We start from the raw sequence: 17411 nt of genomic DNA, 5'->3' as shown, positions 1-17411 counted from the left end.
GCATCAAACAACCAGAGGTAATTTAACTAAAACCCCAAGGCCTAACAGCGAGAACTGTGTTAATATATTAATATATTTTAAATGTATTTGAAATTGAAATGTTTATATAATATATCATTTATTTTTAATACACTATTTTGTATATATTTTTCTTTCAGACTCCTCCCAGGGGTACACAGAAGGCCCAATATGTCGAGAGGAAGAGGCCGAGGAGGAAGCCGATGATAATTCCAATGCCGTAAATGACAATGATGAGGAAGACGATGTGTATGAAGCGGCCAAACAGCTTGATACAGTCAATTCTGAGGTGAAACAACATTCATTGAAGATAGTCTCAATGTGGACACAGATCCTGAAATAGATCGTCAAGATAGGTTTCTCACAGCCTTTTACAGGGCTCTAAAAGCCAGAGAGGTTCAGCTACACACACGTATGGTTGCTTTACTGAGGCGTCAATACAGTCAAGATCTACCCTTCTGGCATAGAACATAGATTGTTAAGCAACAATCTGATTAAAAAATGCCCAAACAAGCGATAAAAACTGTACGTAACATGGATACTTCTAGAAATACCAACAGAACTCACATCATTAATTGACAAAATGAATGAGACAGGGCCAACCTCCCCATCAATAACTCAGATACCTGAACACCCATTATCACAGGTCCCCCTGGAACTCATTTCCCTAATTAACCGAATGAGACAGGGCCAACCTCCCCATCAATCAAATCAAATCAAATGTATTTATATAGCCCTTCGTACATCAGCTGATATCTCAAAGTGCTGTACAGAAACCCAGCCTAAAACCCCAAACAGCAAGGAATGCAGGTGTAGAAGCACGGTGGCTAGGAAAAACTCCCTAGAAAGGCCAGAACCTAGGAAGAAACCTAGAGAGGAACCAGGCTATGAGGGGTGGCCAGTCCTCTTCTGGCTGTGCCAGGTGGAGATTATAACAGAACATGGCCAAGATGTTCAAATGTTCATAAATGACCAGCAGGGTCAAATAATAATAATCATAGTAGTTCAGCAAGTCAGCACCTCAGGAGTAAATGTCAGCTGGCTTTTTATAGCCGATCATTAAGAGTATCTCTACCACTCCTGCTGTTTCTAGAGAGTTGAAAACAGCAGGTCTGGGACAGGTAGCACGTCCGGTGAACAGGTCAGGATTCCATAGCCGCAGGCAGAACAGTTGAAACTGGAGGAGCAGCACAGCCAGGTGGACTGGGGACAGCAAGGAGTCATCGTGCCAGGTAGTCCTGAGGAATGGTCCTGGGGCTCAGGTCCTCCGAGAGAAAGAAAGAATAAGAGAGAGCATACTTAAATTCACACAGGACACCGGATAAGGCATGAGAAGTACTCCAGATATAACAGACTGACCCTAGCCCCCTGACACATAAACTACTGCAGCATAAATACTGGAGGCTGAGACAGGAGGGGTCAGGAGACACTGTGGCCCCATCCAATGATACCCCCGGACAGGGCCAAACAGGAAGGATATAACCCCACATACTTTGCCAAAGCACAGCCCCCACACCACTAGAGGGATATCTTCAACCACCAACATACCATCCTGAGACTAGGCCGAGTATAGCCCACAAAGATCTCCGCCACGGCACAACCCAAATGAATGAGACAGGGCCAACCTCCCCATCAATAACTCAGACACCTGAACACCCATTATCACAGGTCCCCCCGGAACTCACATCATTCAGAGATCCTCACTGAACTTCTGGAGAGAGTTTGCTGCACTGAAAGTTAAGGGGCTGAATAATTTTGCACGCCCAATTTTTCAGTTTTTGATTTGTTAAAAAAGTTTGAAATATCCAATAAATGTCGTTCCACTTCATGATTGTGTCCCACTTGTTGTTGATTCTTCACAAAAAAATACAGTTTTATATCTTTATGTTTGAAGCCTGAAATGTGGCAAAAGCTCGCAAAGTTCAAGGGGGCCGAATACTTTCGCAAGGCACTGTAACCAAATGAATGAGAGCACAACATCTTCAACACCCCCCCACACACACACCTCCTTTAACTCCTATGTCCGAAGACTCTGAGCAACCCCAAAATGTTTTTGAGGAATTGGAAAATTGTGTAATAAATCAGAGTGGTGATCGTATTGATAGATGTGTCCGTGTTGTGTACTGCAATAAATTCAGCAATACAAATATTTGTCTGTTTTTTAATTTCACATGTATGAATCAGAGCCTTGATTATGCAGTTTTTATGTGATGATCTTGGATACTCTTGGCGAACTTTTAGAAAGGTCTACAGATTTTGCAGGACCTCGGGATGTCTTACAACTTGAAATATGTGGAGATAGTCTGCAAAACACAGTATCTCTTGTTTTACCCAATGGCGAAGCAGATCTTGAACAATTTATAGCACTGCTGGAGCGCCTTGTTCAATCTAATTTAGCCATCATTGCTGATAGGACCCTATAGCTTGTTGTACAAATAGTTCACCAACCCCTAGGCAGAGGGGGTCAGAGAAGGAAACTTGGTAGTCTCATGCAATCAGAAATCATAAACAATAAGAAGGCATATCTCATAAACGTTAACAATCCTGTTAATCAGTTATGCTTTGCAATAGGCCTATCACATTTACTCAACCCTGGATGTACTGATCTAGAAGCTTTACAAAAGGCTAGGGAGCTCCAAAATGCCGTCGATCTAGGTATACAGGAGGCTGTCGCTTTCTCTGACGTAGTCAAATTTGAAAATGTTCTGAACATCAAGATTGTGGTTTTGTACCATAGTAGAGGTAATTCAGCTCTCTTGAAATTCCAGAACAACCCACCACCTCATCCTCAGATTCTGTACTTTTATGTGCAAAACGCCCATTATTATGCTATTACCAACATCAGAGATTTTTTTAGGAGCACCATATGTGTGTCCATCATGTCATACAGGCTACACCCGAAAGGGGGGGCACTCTTGTCGTTATAACTGTTCAGTATGTCAGGATGAAAAATATCAGATGCAACCCTTAAACCTAACACCCTGTGTGGATTGTCAACGCACATGTCATTCGGCCTACTGCTATGAAAAACACAAAATTGAAACCTGGTACCCCAAAGCATGTAAATCTGTAAGCAGTTGTGACATTAACAAGAAATGACCAAAATGCCATTGCAATTACAACCTTAAAACAGTCAACCCCAAAACTCACGTGTGTGGGATCATAAATTGCCCAATCTGTAAAGGGCCTTTGAAAAGCAAAGACACTGAAGTGGTTCAAGAAGTGCCACACGAGTGCTATATTAAGCCCTTGGCTGAAGATGAACATTCAGAGAAATATGTGTTTTATGACTTTGAGACTAATCAGCAATCCGGGGTTCATTTGCCTATTTTTGTAATCTACCATGATTTTCAAGGGTGAAAAGAGGTCGGCAGAGGGAACCAACTGTGCACTACTCGTTCTAAAACACTTCAGAAAACCCCAGTACAGAAACTTCACGTTTGTAGCTCACAATTCTAGAGCCTATGATTCCTATCTTCTTTTGAACCCCTTGATACAACAAGGTGTTGCACCCAGGGTCATAGCGCAAGGTAGTAATAGCTTGTGTTTCGGAGACCCCGCTTTCAACCAGAGATACATTGACAGTCTAAATGTCTTACCTATGCGATTGCCTCTAATGCCTGAGGCCTTGGGTTTTGAAAACTCTGTGAAAAGGTTGGTTTCCTAATTTCTTCACATCTGAGGAGAATCTACATTATATTGGATCTTATCCAAGCCCCATGAAATGTATTGGTGTGATCAAATGTCTCCCAAAGAGCGAGAGAGATTCATGACATGGTATGAGACAGTACGTCATATTACCTTGGATTTCTATAAAGAGATGGAGTCATACTGTGACAATGATGTGGTTATACTGCGTGAAGGATGCCTCAGATTCTGAGAATAGGTCATCAAAGATGCCGGCATTGACCCCTGGAGTGGTACAACTATTGCATCGGCATGCATGAAAACCTACCTTTACCCCCGGCATTTATAGCCATTTCATCGCATGACAACTACCGCCGACAATTCATGTCATACTCTAGCGGGTACATTCAATGGTTGGAGTACTTGGCCCAGGATGAAAACATTTTTATTCAACATGCTTTGAATAGAGGGGAGATGGCTATTGGGCCGTTTCACGGAGATGGATACAGAGAGATTGACGGTGTTGAGACAGTGTTTGAGTACAACGGTTGTTTCTTCCACGGTTGTAAATCTTGCTTTGTGCCCCAGGCCATGTGCTTTGTGCCCAAGGTCACAGAGCCTTCCTCTGCGCCCGGTGCCCAGTTCGGGCATGGCGTTCAGCCCGGTTCCATGGTCGGTTCCGCGATCTGAGTGGGTGCTATGTCCCGCACCGGAGCCGCCAAATGTGGAACTCTACTCACGCTGCGCCTGTGTGTCCATTCTGTTTATTGTAGCAGCTCCATTTCACCCAGTCAAATTCCTGTAAGGTGATTCTGAGTTCCTTGAAGGAGGAAGAAGGAGTAACGATTACAGTGACATCCGGCTCTCAGAAGACACAGGGTGGCGAGTACCTTTCAGGTGAGCCAACAGTGATGACCCCCATTGTATTTTAGATACTATACTTCCTCACAGTCAACTTTTGATAAAATTAGTCCTCTATCAAACGCTTTTTGAATATTCCAGACTCCCTGACTGTCTCGGGTTTATTTTACTTTTATTAAGCTGGACAGAGGGAAGAGACTATACATGTAGGTCCATTATAATTTCAACATAGTTTCGATGTGGTTTGATTCAAATAATCAAATCTTGATGAGTTGGTTATGTTAATTCACTGTGTAGTGCTTGGGCAAAAAAGCAAAACATGCACCCAGGAGGGCCCCAGGATTGAGTTTGGGGAACCCTGTTCTAGAGAATTACACCCTCTAGTGGCCTCACATTCTAATCCAAACCTCCAAGACACTTCCATTACTTTGTTTTATTCTTCCACTCTAATCCGGAGATCTGATTACACCTGATCTAGTGGAAAACAGTTGTTATGTTTACCAAAACATGTACTGTAATTTGCCAGCTGCAACCAATAATGTTTTGCAAAGAGATGCTATTGGTTAATGCTATTGGTTGACTGGTCCTCACAGTATCCATCCATGTGTATCCATTTTATTCATCCAGTCATGTAGCTGATCTACTTGTGTGTGTCTTTACTGATCCTGTTGACAATGTGAGTTGTGTTGGAGTCAATGTACAGTACTTCCCCCTTAATATCAAAAGTAAATAATTAACTGGTATCTGCGCGTTACTGCAGTCTCTGTGACAGGAGGAGAGCAGCATAAGACCCACAGACGGTCTAATAATGTGCAGTCTGCTGACACTGGACGACTGGAAACAGCAGAGATGAAGGAGCTATGGATTATGGTTGTCTTTGCTACAGGTAAGACTTGCTATATATTTGATTCATTCAGGGTGGTTTTAGATGTTCAGACATACACTGACTGTACAAAACATGAAGAACACCTGCTTTTTCTATGACATAAACTGGCCAGGTGATTCCAGGTGAAAGCTATGATCCCTTGTATCAAGAATGGTCCATCACCGAAAGAACATCCAGTCAACTTGACACGACTGTGGGAAGCGTTGGAGTCAACATGGGCCAGCATCCCTGTCAAATGCTTTCAACACCTTGTAGAGTCCATACCCTGAAAAATTGAGGCTGTTCTGAGGGCAGAATATGTGTGTGTCTGTTGGGGAGTGTGTTCCTAATGTTTGGTATACTCAGTGTATGATGATGTTGTTAAGTTTCTTGTATGATTGAGAATTGTGTAGGAAATTTGCTTTCACTTCAAATGTGCAAAAATCTATGATTCATTTAACTTATCAATTGATTATTACCAATATGTGAATTTACTGTATTTACAGTTTGGTTTAAGTATTTAAAAGTTTGGTTTATGATTGATCAATGTTTTGTCTGTTTGCTGTGAAGAATACATTAGTGTCATTCAAGACATTGTTTCAGACGTTCTTTTATGCAGACACTATTGACGGTGAATAGACTACTGTCAGGTCTCAGATACAGTTGATAACAGAGTAGCCTTTGCTATCAACCGTTTATTGGCAGTGATAATGACTTATTTCTGTTATAAAGTACAGTAGAAAACATTTCTACACTGATGCAGATGAAACTGGAACAGCATGGATCATCTGCTATGATTATAGGAACTGACACTATGTATCCTTGTTTATGTTGTTTACTGAGTTAATACTCTTTTTTAAAGTCTCTTTTCAACAGGGGGATCTCACCACATCCTCTGCCATTCCAACCACCATTGAAATAACTATCCAAACTACTGATGACCCTATAACCCCTGACCCTTCAGCTACTGACACTCCAACTACTGAGTCTACAAGTACGGATTCCCCTTTAACCCCTGACCCTACATCTACCGATTCCCCTTTAACCCCTGACCCTACAACTACCGATTCCCCTATAACCTCTGACACTATATCTACCGATTACACTCTAACCCCTGAATATGGAACTACTGATTCCTCTATAACCCCTGAATCTGCAACTACTGATTCCACTATGACCCCTGACCCTACATCTACTGATTCCCCTATAACCCCTGAACCTACACTTACTGATTATCCTATAACCCCTGACCCTACAACTACTGATTCCCTCATAACCCCTGACCCTACACCTACTGATTCCCCTATAACCCCTGACCCTACAACTACTGATTCCCCTATAACCCCTGACCCTAGAACTACTGATTCCCTTATAACCCCTGACCCTAGAACTACTGATTCCCTTATAACCCCTGACCCTACATCTACTGATTCCCCTATAACCCCTAACCCTACATCTACCGATTCCCCTATAACCTCTGACCCTACATCTACCGATTACACTATAACCCCTGACCCTAGAACTACTGATTCCCTTATAACCCCTGACCCTAGAACTACTGATTCCCTTATAACCCCTGACCCTACATCTACTGATTCTCCTATAACCCCTGACCCTACACCTACTGATTCCCCTATAACCCCTGACCCTACAACTACTGATTCCCCTATAACCCCTGACCCTAGAACTACTGATTCCCTTATAACCCCTGACCCTAGAACTACTGATTCCCTTATAACCCCTGACCCTACATCTACTGATTCCCCTATAACCCCTAACCCTACATCTACCGATTCCCCTATAACCTCTGACCCTACATCTACCGATTACACTATAACCCCTGACCCTAGAACTACTGATTCCCTTATAACCCCTGACCCTAGAACTACTGATTCCCTTATAACCCCTGACCCTACATCTACTGATTCTCCTATAACCCCTGACCCTACACCTACTGATTATCCTATAACCCCTGACCCTACACCTACTGATTCTGCTATAACCCCTGACCTTACACCTATTGACACTCCAACTGCCGAATACCTAACTACTACTGGTCTTCCAACTACTGGTTACCCTACCTCTATCCCTATCACCAGTACCAGTCTCCCAAACACCTCTACCACCACCACCACCTCTCCTACCACCTCTACTACCACCACCACCACCACCACCACCACCACCACCACCACCACCTCTACCACCACAACCCCTCCTCTGGTCTGTATCAACAGTGGTGAGCTGCAGAGTGGCGTCTGTATCTGTCCTGATGAGTGGACCGGAGAGACCTGTTCAGAGGGTACATCCACACACTTACACTATACCTAACCCTGGATCTACCATTCAGACTCCTCCACAATACTACACTACTATACCTAACCCTGGATCTACCATTCAGACTCCTCCACAATACTACACTACTATACCTAACCCTGGATCTACCATTCAGACTCCTCCACAATACTACACTACTATACCTAACCCTGGATCTACCATTCAGACTCCTCCACAATACTACACTACTATACCTAACCCTGGATCTACCATTCAGATTCCTCCACAATACTACACTACTATACCTAACCCTGGATCTACCATTCAGACTCCTCCACAATACTACACTACTATACCTAACCCTGGATCTACCATTCAGACTCCTCCACAATACTACACTACTATACCTAACCCTGGATCTACCATTCAGACTTCTCCACAATACTACACTACTATACCTAACCCTGGATCTACCATTCACAGTACACACCACTACATTACTATACCCAACCCTGGATCTACCATTCACAGTACACACCACTACAATACTATACCTAACTCTGGATCTCTCATTCAGAATGTATATTTTATGTTCAGTCATACATTTGGTTCATGTTGAAATATATTTTCCTTCCTATAGGGAATTTCTGCAATTCCACCATCATTGGTCATTTCTCCTACCCAAGAACAACGGTTGGCTGGTCTGCTTATTCAAAAGAGTTGTGTGATGAGAAGACAACCAGTGGTACGTTATTCACCACTTTTATGTCCCTAAAATGAGAAAAAATGTTTTGTCTGTTACAGTCCTAATTAATGTTGGACTAGGTAACACAAAACCTTGAGTATCTTTTCATCTTGGTTCCTCCAGCTGGTTTATCAAGAGCCTCAGCAAGATGTTTGAATGACACTGGCTCTCCAATGTTTGGTCCTCCTCATGAACTGCAGTGTGAATTTACCCTCGGTGACATTCAAGGAAATGTAAGTCAATAAGCATATTTTTTATGATCCTGAAATTTGACAAGTCTCGATGTTGCGTTACTTAGGTCATCATTGTGAGGAGTGGATCTTACAGTTTGAAGATCAGTAACAACTGGCTTCTACCTTCAGATCACGTATTCTGTTCCTTTATTCTGCTTAACAGTTGATGCAGAACATTCTTTTTTATTTGTTTCACATTATGGTATTTGGGGCATTTTGTAATTTCGCAGACTCTCTTATCCAGAGCGACATTTTCATACTGGTCCCTCATTGGAATGAAACCCACAACCCTGGTGTTGCAAGTGCCTTGCTCTACCAACTGATCCACATATTTAATAGTGACAATTTTAATATTGAAATGTACTCACAGTTGGTAGTGCAACTTCACTTCCACAATGTTCTGTTGACAAACAATACTAAAAATCTTTGTCTCTCCCTGTTCAGATCTCCAGCAGTTCAGGTGATTTACTACAGTTGGCCTTCAGTACTCAGATCCTGACCTCCCAACCAGAGCAGCTGTCAGCTGACAACATCACCACAGCAGCTCAGATAGCTAACACACTGCTTCAGTCTGCAAATATCACAGAGGTATAAGATGTTTTGAAATCAAGTCGTGAACTATGACATGTTCTGGAGAGAAATGTGAGGTTGTCACTGCAGTGACTTGAACACTTGAGGGTCATCCCCTGGTTTTGATTATGTTGCAGGACATCGCAGTGGCAGCTGTAACCACCATCAGTCAGCTGCTCAATGCCAGTGAGGAGAGTACACAGGAGAGAGACGCTGTCCAAAAGTACAGGAGTGTGTGTGTGTGTGTGTGTGTGTGTTTGTCTGTGTGAGCGTGCGTGTGTGGTGGTGTGTATTTCTACATATGCTTGAGTTTATGTGTGTACTTGTGCCTCAGTGCGTGTCTGTATGGGTGCGTGTACACTAATGTTTTTCTGTGTTTCTCTCCCAGCCTCACAGAGACCCTGGAGAAGTTTTCCCTGGACCAGTACAATAATGTGTCCTTGGTGGTTCAGCCCAACCTGGCAGTCCAGTCTGTCCAAGTACCAAGTGACACAGTAGGGATCCAGTTTACTGCTCTGACTGGTGGGTGGGACTGCTAGTGAACCTACACACTGGCATTTAAAGTGAAAGTTTATATCTGTGTAAAACTTCTAATTTTTCAAATGTTTCTCCTCTGCTGTTGGTCAATAAGGTTTGGTATGGATTGTATCTGTTGTTCTACAGACAAGTACAGAAGTAACACTATATTGTTCTGCTTTCGATTGCTAAATCAGTTTAATCTCCGTCTCCAGGAAGATCTGGTAATTTTGTGGCCAACAGAATTCATCTCAACACCAATACCTCTGAACTGATAGCTGACAAAGGAGGTTCAACCGATGTCCAGATTGTCATAAAATTCCCATCAGGTGAGTCAATGTTGGTATGCAAACATAATGTATCCTTCCTTATACCACTTTCACCGAGAGAACTTAACTGCTCTTTGTGGTCGTCGAAAACAGGTAAGCAGTGCCACAAATATTGATTGTCCAATAAAGTTGAGTCACATGAGATAAGCCTATAAGGCAAGGTCAAGCTACTATGTATATGAAGTCCTGATATGATAAACAATCTCTCTCTCCCCCCTCTCTCTTTCTCCCTCTCTCTCCTTCACTACACTCAGTTTTACGTAGTAAAAACACAAACAACTCCATTGGTTTTGTGCTCTACCAAAACGACCGGTTCTTCAAGTCCAGGGCTTTCAGTGCTTCTTCAGGGACCAGCAGAAGGGTCATCTCTGCTAACCTGGGAAAAGTGTCTGGGTTACATGTTGAGATGCTCTTCAAGCCCACAGTAAGATTTATCTTAGAATCAATAAATGCATAGCGGTCCAAATTCTCTGGGAAACATAATGGGAAGTTAATCATTATCTTAGTCATGTGTCAAACTCATTCCACGGAAGGTTGAGTTGCTGTGGCTTTTTGCTTCTCCCTTGTACTTGATTGATGAATTAAGGTCACTATTTAGTAAGGAACTCCCCTCGTCTGATTGTCTGTCTTAATTGAAAGGAAAAGACTAAAACCAGCAGACACTAGGCCCTGCATGGAACGAGTTTGACAACCCTGATCAAAGTTTCCATTGACGCTTATATTTTGGCCAGTGAACAGGGAAGCAAGTTTTTGATAGTGAACCAGGAAGCATATGTTGTCATGTATATAATATGATCTATAATAATTATTTCCCACATGTGCTTAATGACCTGTTGTATTTCACAATTTACTTTATGATGATTATTTTTTAAATAAGGAATACTGTGAGTGCATGTCTTTTGCTGAAGGATTTACAGTGAGTTTGTGTCTGTTCTCACTTCTCAGGCTGTTCCCAACACCTCCCTCTATGACTTTGCCTGCGTGTCATGGAACTACACGTTGAAAGACTGGAGCACCTTTGGCTGCTCCAAAGTCAACCACTCAGCAGACGGCCTGCGATGTTTCTGTAATCACACCACTAACTTTGCTGTGCTGATGGTGAGTAGCTAGCTGCATTCATCTTCCTTTTACTGACCACACTCTGACCTATGGAGGGATTCACAAACTTTTTTGGCCCATGACCCAATTTTGATATGTGATAATTCTCCTAATAATTCTCCTTTTTTTGTAGTAATTAAGATGGGGTATGACAGTCAGTTACAAAACATTCTAACAGTGTTTCTGATTGTCTTCTCAATTCCCATCACACACTTTTAATGTGGGACTATGATAGTCAATTGTAAATTTGTCTGACATAATGTCTCTTATCTCACCACCACTAATGAGATGGTGATATAGGAGACATACAGTGGGGCAAAAAAGTATTTAGTCAGCCACCAATTGTGCAAGTTCTCCCACTTAAAAAGATTAGAGAGGCCTGTTTTCAACATAGGTACACTTCAACTATGACAGACAAAATCAGGAAAAAAATCCAGAAAATCACATTGTAGGATTTTTTATTAATTTATTTGCAAATTATGGTGGAAAAAAAGTATTTGGTCAATAACAAAAGTTTATCTCAATACTTTGTTATATACCCTTTGTTGGCAATGACAGAGGTCAAACGTTTTCTGTAAGTCTTCACAAGGTTTTCACACACTGTTGCTGGTATTTTGGCCCATTCCTCCATGCAGATCTCCTCTAGAGCAGTGATGTTTTGGGGCTGTTGCTGGGCAACATGGACTTTCAACTCCCTCCAAAGATTTTCTATGGGGTTGAGATCTGGAGTCTGGCTAGGCCACTCCAGGACCTTGAAATGCTTCTTACAAAGCCACTCCTTCATTGCCCGGGCAGTGTGTTTGGATCATTGTCATGCTGAAAGACCCAGCCTCGTTTCATCTTCAATGCCCTTGCTGATGGAAGGAGGTTTTCACTCAAAATCTCACAATACATGGCCCCATTCATTCTTTCCTTTACACGGATCGTCGCCCTGGTCCCTTTGCAGAAAAACAGCCCCAAAGCATGATGTTTCACATCATACTGATCCCCATGCATCACAGTAGGTATGGTGTTATTTGGATGCAACTCAGCATTCTTTGTCCTCCAAACACGACGAGTTGAGTTTTTACAAAAAATTATATTTTGGTTTCATATGACATTCTCCCAATCTTCTTCTGGATCATTCAAATGCTCTCTAGCAAACTTCAGACGGGCCTGGACATGTACTGGCTTAAGAAGGGGGACACGTCTGGCAATGCAGGATTTGAGTCCCTGGCGGCGTAGTGTGTTACTGATGGTAGGCTTTGTTACTTTGGTCCAAGCTCTCTGCAGGTCATTCACTATGTCCCCCCGTGTGGTTCTGGGATTTTTGCTCACTGTTCTTGTGATCATTTTGACCCCACGGGGTGAGATCTTGCGTGGAGCCCCAGATCGAGGGATATTATCAGTGGTCTTGTATGTCTTCCATTTCCTAATAATTGCTCCCACAGTTGATTTCTTCAAACCAAGCTGCTTACCTATTGCAGATTCAGTCTTCCCAGCCTGGTGCAGGTCTACAATTTTGTTTCTGGTGTCCTTTGACAGCTCTTTGGTCTTGGCCATAGTGGAGTTTGGAGTGTGACTGTTTGAGGATGTGGACAGGTGTATTTTATACTGATAACAAGTTCAGACAGGTGCCATTGATACAGGTAACGAGTGTGGGACAGAGGAGCCTCTTAAAGAAGAAGTTACAGGTCTGTGAGAGCCAGAAATCTTGCTTGTTTGTAGCTGACCAAATACTTATTTTCCACCATAATATGCAAATAAATTCATAAAAAATGTGATTTTCTGGATTTTTTTTTCTAATTTTGTCTGTCATAGTTGAAGTGTACCTATGATGAAAATTACAGGCCTCTCTCATCTTTTTAAGTAGGAGAACTTGCACAATTGGTGGCTGACTAAATACTTTTTTGCCCCACTGTACTTGATGCATGTTGCTTTGGATCTTCTCAAAATCAGGGGGTGTGATTTACAATGCTCCCCTCATCTCTGCTGTCACTTCCAACCTGGATCGTTATTTGGTTTTAATGCAGACTAGTGCACTAAATACAGCTTCACACCGATATGAGCTATCAAAGGGTACCATGAGTTGTAATGCTCGGAGGGAGACGGCAGGATATTTATTTCCTTTGCGTCAGGAACCAAAATGCTTTATGCATTCGGTCATAAGGGCACAGAGCGAGACCCAGATGCAGATATGGGAGGCAAATGGTTTGAGTCTTTGATATTTATTAGTATCCAAGGGGCAGGCAAGAGATCATAAGGTCAGAGTCCAGGAGGTACAGAGTGGCAGGTAGGCTCGAGGTCAGGGCAGGCAGTATGGTCCGGCAGGCTTGAGGTCAGGGCAGGCAGTATGGTCAGGCAGGCTCGAGGTCAGGGCTGGCAGTATGGTCAGGCAGGCTTGAGGTCAGGGCAGGCAGTATGGTCAGGCAGGCTCGAGGTCAGGGCAGGCAGTATGGTCAGGCAGGCTCGAGGTCAGGGCAGGCAGTATGGTCCGGCAGGCTTGAGGTCAGGGCAGGCAGTATGGTCAGGCAGGCGGCAGGCCAGGGTCAAAACCGGGAGGACTAGCAAAAAACAGAGAAGGAAAAAGTAGGAGCACGGCGTAACTTTGTTGACTTGACAAAACAAGACGAACTGGCACAGACAGACAGACAGACAGAAAACACAGATATAAATACCCAGTGGATAATGGGGAAGATGGGTGACACCTGGAGTGGGTGGAGACAAGCACAAGGACAGGTGGAACAGATCAGGGTATGACAATAATGGCTCTTGAAGCTTTTGATTTCACTTACTGGCATGTCAACTGAGGCAGGTTAACAGTCGAACAAATTTCTCTCCAGTAATAAATATTTTCTCTGAATCCACTGATCCAGTCACTCATCTGTAGATTGTTTTGTATTTCCCCTGCATGCTTGCGTTCAGTTCGTTCCATTTCCCAAATATGTAATTTACATAGGCAACAACACGTTGTTTCTTTTCATTACAAAGAAAGTCAACAAAGGCGTTTTTTTCTTTTGCCCACCAGTCAATCCCATGGAATCTGTTTTTTTGTCAATATAGTCATGCATCCTCTGTGCTGTTTCATGCTCGAGAATCGTGAGACAGAACAATATGTCACCGTGAATAACATCCCCGACATGTAGCGAACAAAAGTAAATGAATGGGCATCTTGGCCCTGACAACAAATGTCCATTTGGAAAGCTGGGGACTTTTTGAGTGGTTCAGTCAGTTTCCTATTGATTGCTAGCTATAGAATCAATTCTTAGATTCAGTGTTAGCTGACAAAGGTATTGATGTGAGTTTCTGTGCCTCCCAATTCGCCTGAGAATAGGGTGACCACATATCCCGGATTGTGCGGAATTTTGGAACATTGTCCTGCAAACAATCACATCCCAGATTGTATCCATAAATTCAAACACCACCATCAGTCAGACATTCCAACCTGTCTCTTGCAGTCACGTTGAGAGAGAGACTTTTTATAAAAGCTGTTTATTATATACCTTTTTTCAATTGACATTTCTTTGTATATATATCCATAAAAATTATGCCAGTTGAATCACGATTTCGACTGGCTAAGAAACACTGCCTCCCTGTCAAATCTCCAAGTGTTGTTGAAAATGAAATGTTAGTCTAAAAGAAATGTGAGATAATGTCTAGATGCTTTTTATAGTGGAGATCAAGTTTATACATTGACTGGCTGGGCTGATGACAGTGGACAGCGCAGTCAGATGGAACAGAGAAAATAGGCATTTTAACATCATAGATTTAGCCAGTGGAATAGACGCACACTTGTGGAATAGACACCAGCTGGAATGTAGTTTGAGCCAAACAGCATTCAGGATTAGACCCACACATTGTATAAAAAAGCTGAAACAATTTCTTGGAAGATCACTTAATGATTAATTAGTATTCTGCATTACAGAATCAAATATAATAGCATAGTATAATGTCACTGTTACACTAAAAACAACCCCCCATGAGATTTAGGATGGTTAGCTGAACAGTCCCAAAAGATGATAATGCAGCCAAACCTCAACAGTGCACATGCCACTAAGCAGAATGTGGTTTGATTGAAAAAAATTCAGGAAGGCTATATACTAACACCATCTGCTCTAATTTGCGCATGAAACAGTAACTCAAGAATATCTAAATGCATATTCTCATGAATCTGATTGAGATTAAACGATTGGCAATCAGATGCATTTTGGACATTTCATTGGCAAAACAGGAAGAATTATCATTTGTGATTGACAGATGATGCATTGGTCTATTTTGAAGTTAGGTACAGGGTAGGTTACACTGTCCCATAAATCCTCCTGTTGTCTCGCATTTGTGCATTTGAAATGTGGTCACCTTAACTGGGAATGATTCAAGTGCAACGGTCAAGTGCAGCCTTCTGCCACAATCTAAGGCGCACTCTGGTTTAATTTTATGTTTAATATTTGAATCATTTTTATTTAAATTAAGGTTAACTACATTAAATTAAGGTTAACCACAGGGATTTTGAGATTACGTTTTTTGCAGGATTTTGGAAATTCTCATTTTCATATCAGGTGACCCCTCGTGTGAGAACCGCTGACCTATGGTTTACCGCAGCATATCCAGACACATGAGGGTGATGACTTTATACAGTATGACTGTGACAGAAACTTTGTGTTGAAATGTATTTTTTCTTTCTTTCTATAGTCATTCAGGAGGGATTATAAATACGCTGATGAGCTAAACTGGATCACCACATTGGGATGCTCCATGTCCATCATAGGGTTGAGTTTAACATTAACATTCCAGATGGTGACCAGGTAAGATCCTACAGTGTCCAGAACCAATTCAAAATATACAATAACATTCCAGATCGTTACCCGGTAAGATCCTACAGTGTCCAGAACCAATTCAAAATATACAATAACATTCCAGATCGTTACCCGGTAAGATCCTACAGGGTTCCAGAACCAATTCAAAATATACAATAACATTCCAGATCGTTACCCGGTAAGATCCTACAGGGTTCCAGAACCAATTCAAAATATACAATAACATTCCAGATCGTTACCCAGTAAGATCCTACAGGGTTCCAGAACCATTTCAAAATATTGGGTGTTTCTCAATAGTGTAAAGAAGCCCTTTGTCTGATCCAACAGGACTTGATAGGTGAAACTATTATAAAACCCACTATTAATGAACCAACACATCCATAGCTACACATATAACTTCCCTAACATAGTGTTGTCTATCACCTGTCCCTAGGAAATCACGCAAAACCAACCCAACGGTCCTCTTAATGAGCGTCTGCATGTGTCTCCTGATCTTCACCCTCCTCTTCATGATGGGAGTGGACAACCCTCATAAACAGCTGGGCAAACCTGAAATACAGAAGGACAACATTCTCCCCCTGTCCGACACACACACAGAGCGGGACAGAGGGCCCTGTACTGCAGTGGCAGTCCTGCTGCAGTACTTCCTGTTGGGGACGTTCACCTGGAACACGCTGTTCGCCACACATGTCTTCCTGATGATCAGAAACAGCCTGGCCACCAGCCCATCACACTTCACAGCCTATACCGTGGCCATCGGATGGGGTAGGACAGCATGGAGGAAAATAAAGTATTTAGTAGTTTAGTAGTTTTTTTTAAATTTGATTTTAGTAGTTTCAGGAGCTTTGGCTGGCATTAGCCCGTGGCTCCTTGAACTAAAACTAATGCTAGGTGATATTTTCAGGCTCTAATAAGCCTGAAATAGAACTTAAAAGCTACTTGTATAGTGATGTAATGTCTTTAGAGGATGTATGTGTGGTATATATACTCTGTATATGGCTGCATGCAAATCTACCAGGAAATAACAACATCATTCTCTCCTTTAGGACTGCCTGCAGTTGTGGTGGCCCTCACCTTAGGAATTAGTTACAGAGTGGATGATCCACTGGGATACAGGCAGGAGGAATTGTAAGAAAATTCTTTACTATACTACTGCCGTACTGAACTATACTGTACTGTACTATACTATGCTATACTATACTTTACTGTACTATACTACTACACCTGAGTGCTGTGCTGAACTGCAATTCACTTCCTCTTCTGTGGTTATTTTATAATAGGTTCAATTTAAATTAAAGTGGGGCAATTGCTTTATAGTTAAGTTATTACATAACTCCTGATGTTAAAGGTTATCCCTATCAATGTTCGTATGCATGCTAATAATTGGCCAAAGGCAATGTAAATATATTTATTCTTAAAAAAATAATGATGATCCGTTTTGTTCAAAGGTTTCTTGTTTACTTATGCCACCCACCATGTCTA

At 42.2% G+C, this 17411-nt stretch overlaps 1 protein-coding gene across 1 annotated transcript in view; it reads left to right on the top strand.

Annotated features, from left to right (window-relative positions):
- Window positions 1–17411, top strand: part of LOC110495492 (adhesion G-protein coupled receptor G7) — a 48472-nt gene that overhangs the window by 29689 nt on the left and 1372 nt on the right. Inside the window, exons 9-12 of the mRNA XM_036951412.1 lie at window positions 10984–11136; window positions 15805–15917; window positions 16363–16694; window positions 16976–17057. Coding sequence (XP_036807307.1) covers window positions 10984–11136; window positions 15805–15917; window positions 16363–16694; window positions 16976–17057 — 680 coding nt within the window. The remainder of the gene's footprint in view (window positions 1–10983; window positions 11137–15804; window positions 15918–16362; window positions 16695–16975; window positions 17058–17411) is intronic.

This window comes from Oncorhynchus mykiss, chromosome 18 (genome assembly GCF_013265735.2).
Source record: "Oncorhynchus mykiss isolate Arlee chromosome 18, USDA_OmykA_1.1, whole genome shotgun sequence".
Classification (NCBI taxonomy): Eukaryota; Metazoa; Chordata; class Actinopteri; order Salmoniformes; family Salmonidae; genus Oncorhynchus; species Oncorhynchus mykiss.
The sequence above is the reverse complement of the archived record's forward strand: the minus strand, read 5'-3'. Positions and strand labels throughout refer to the sequence as shown.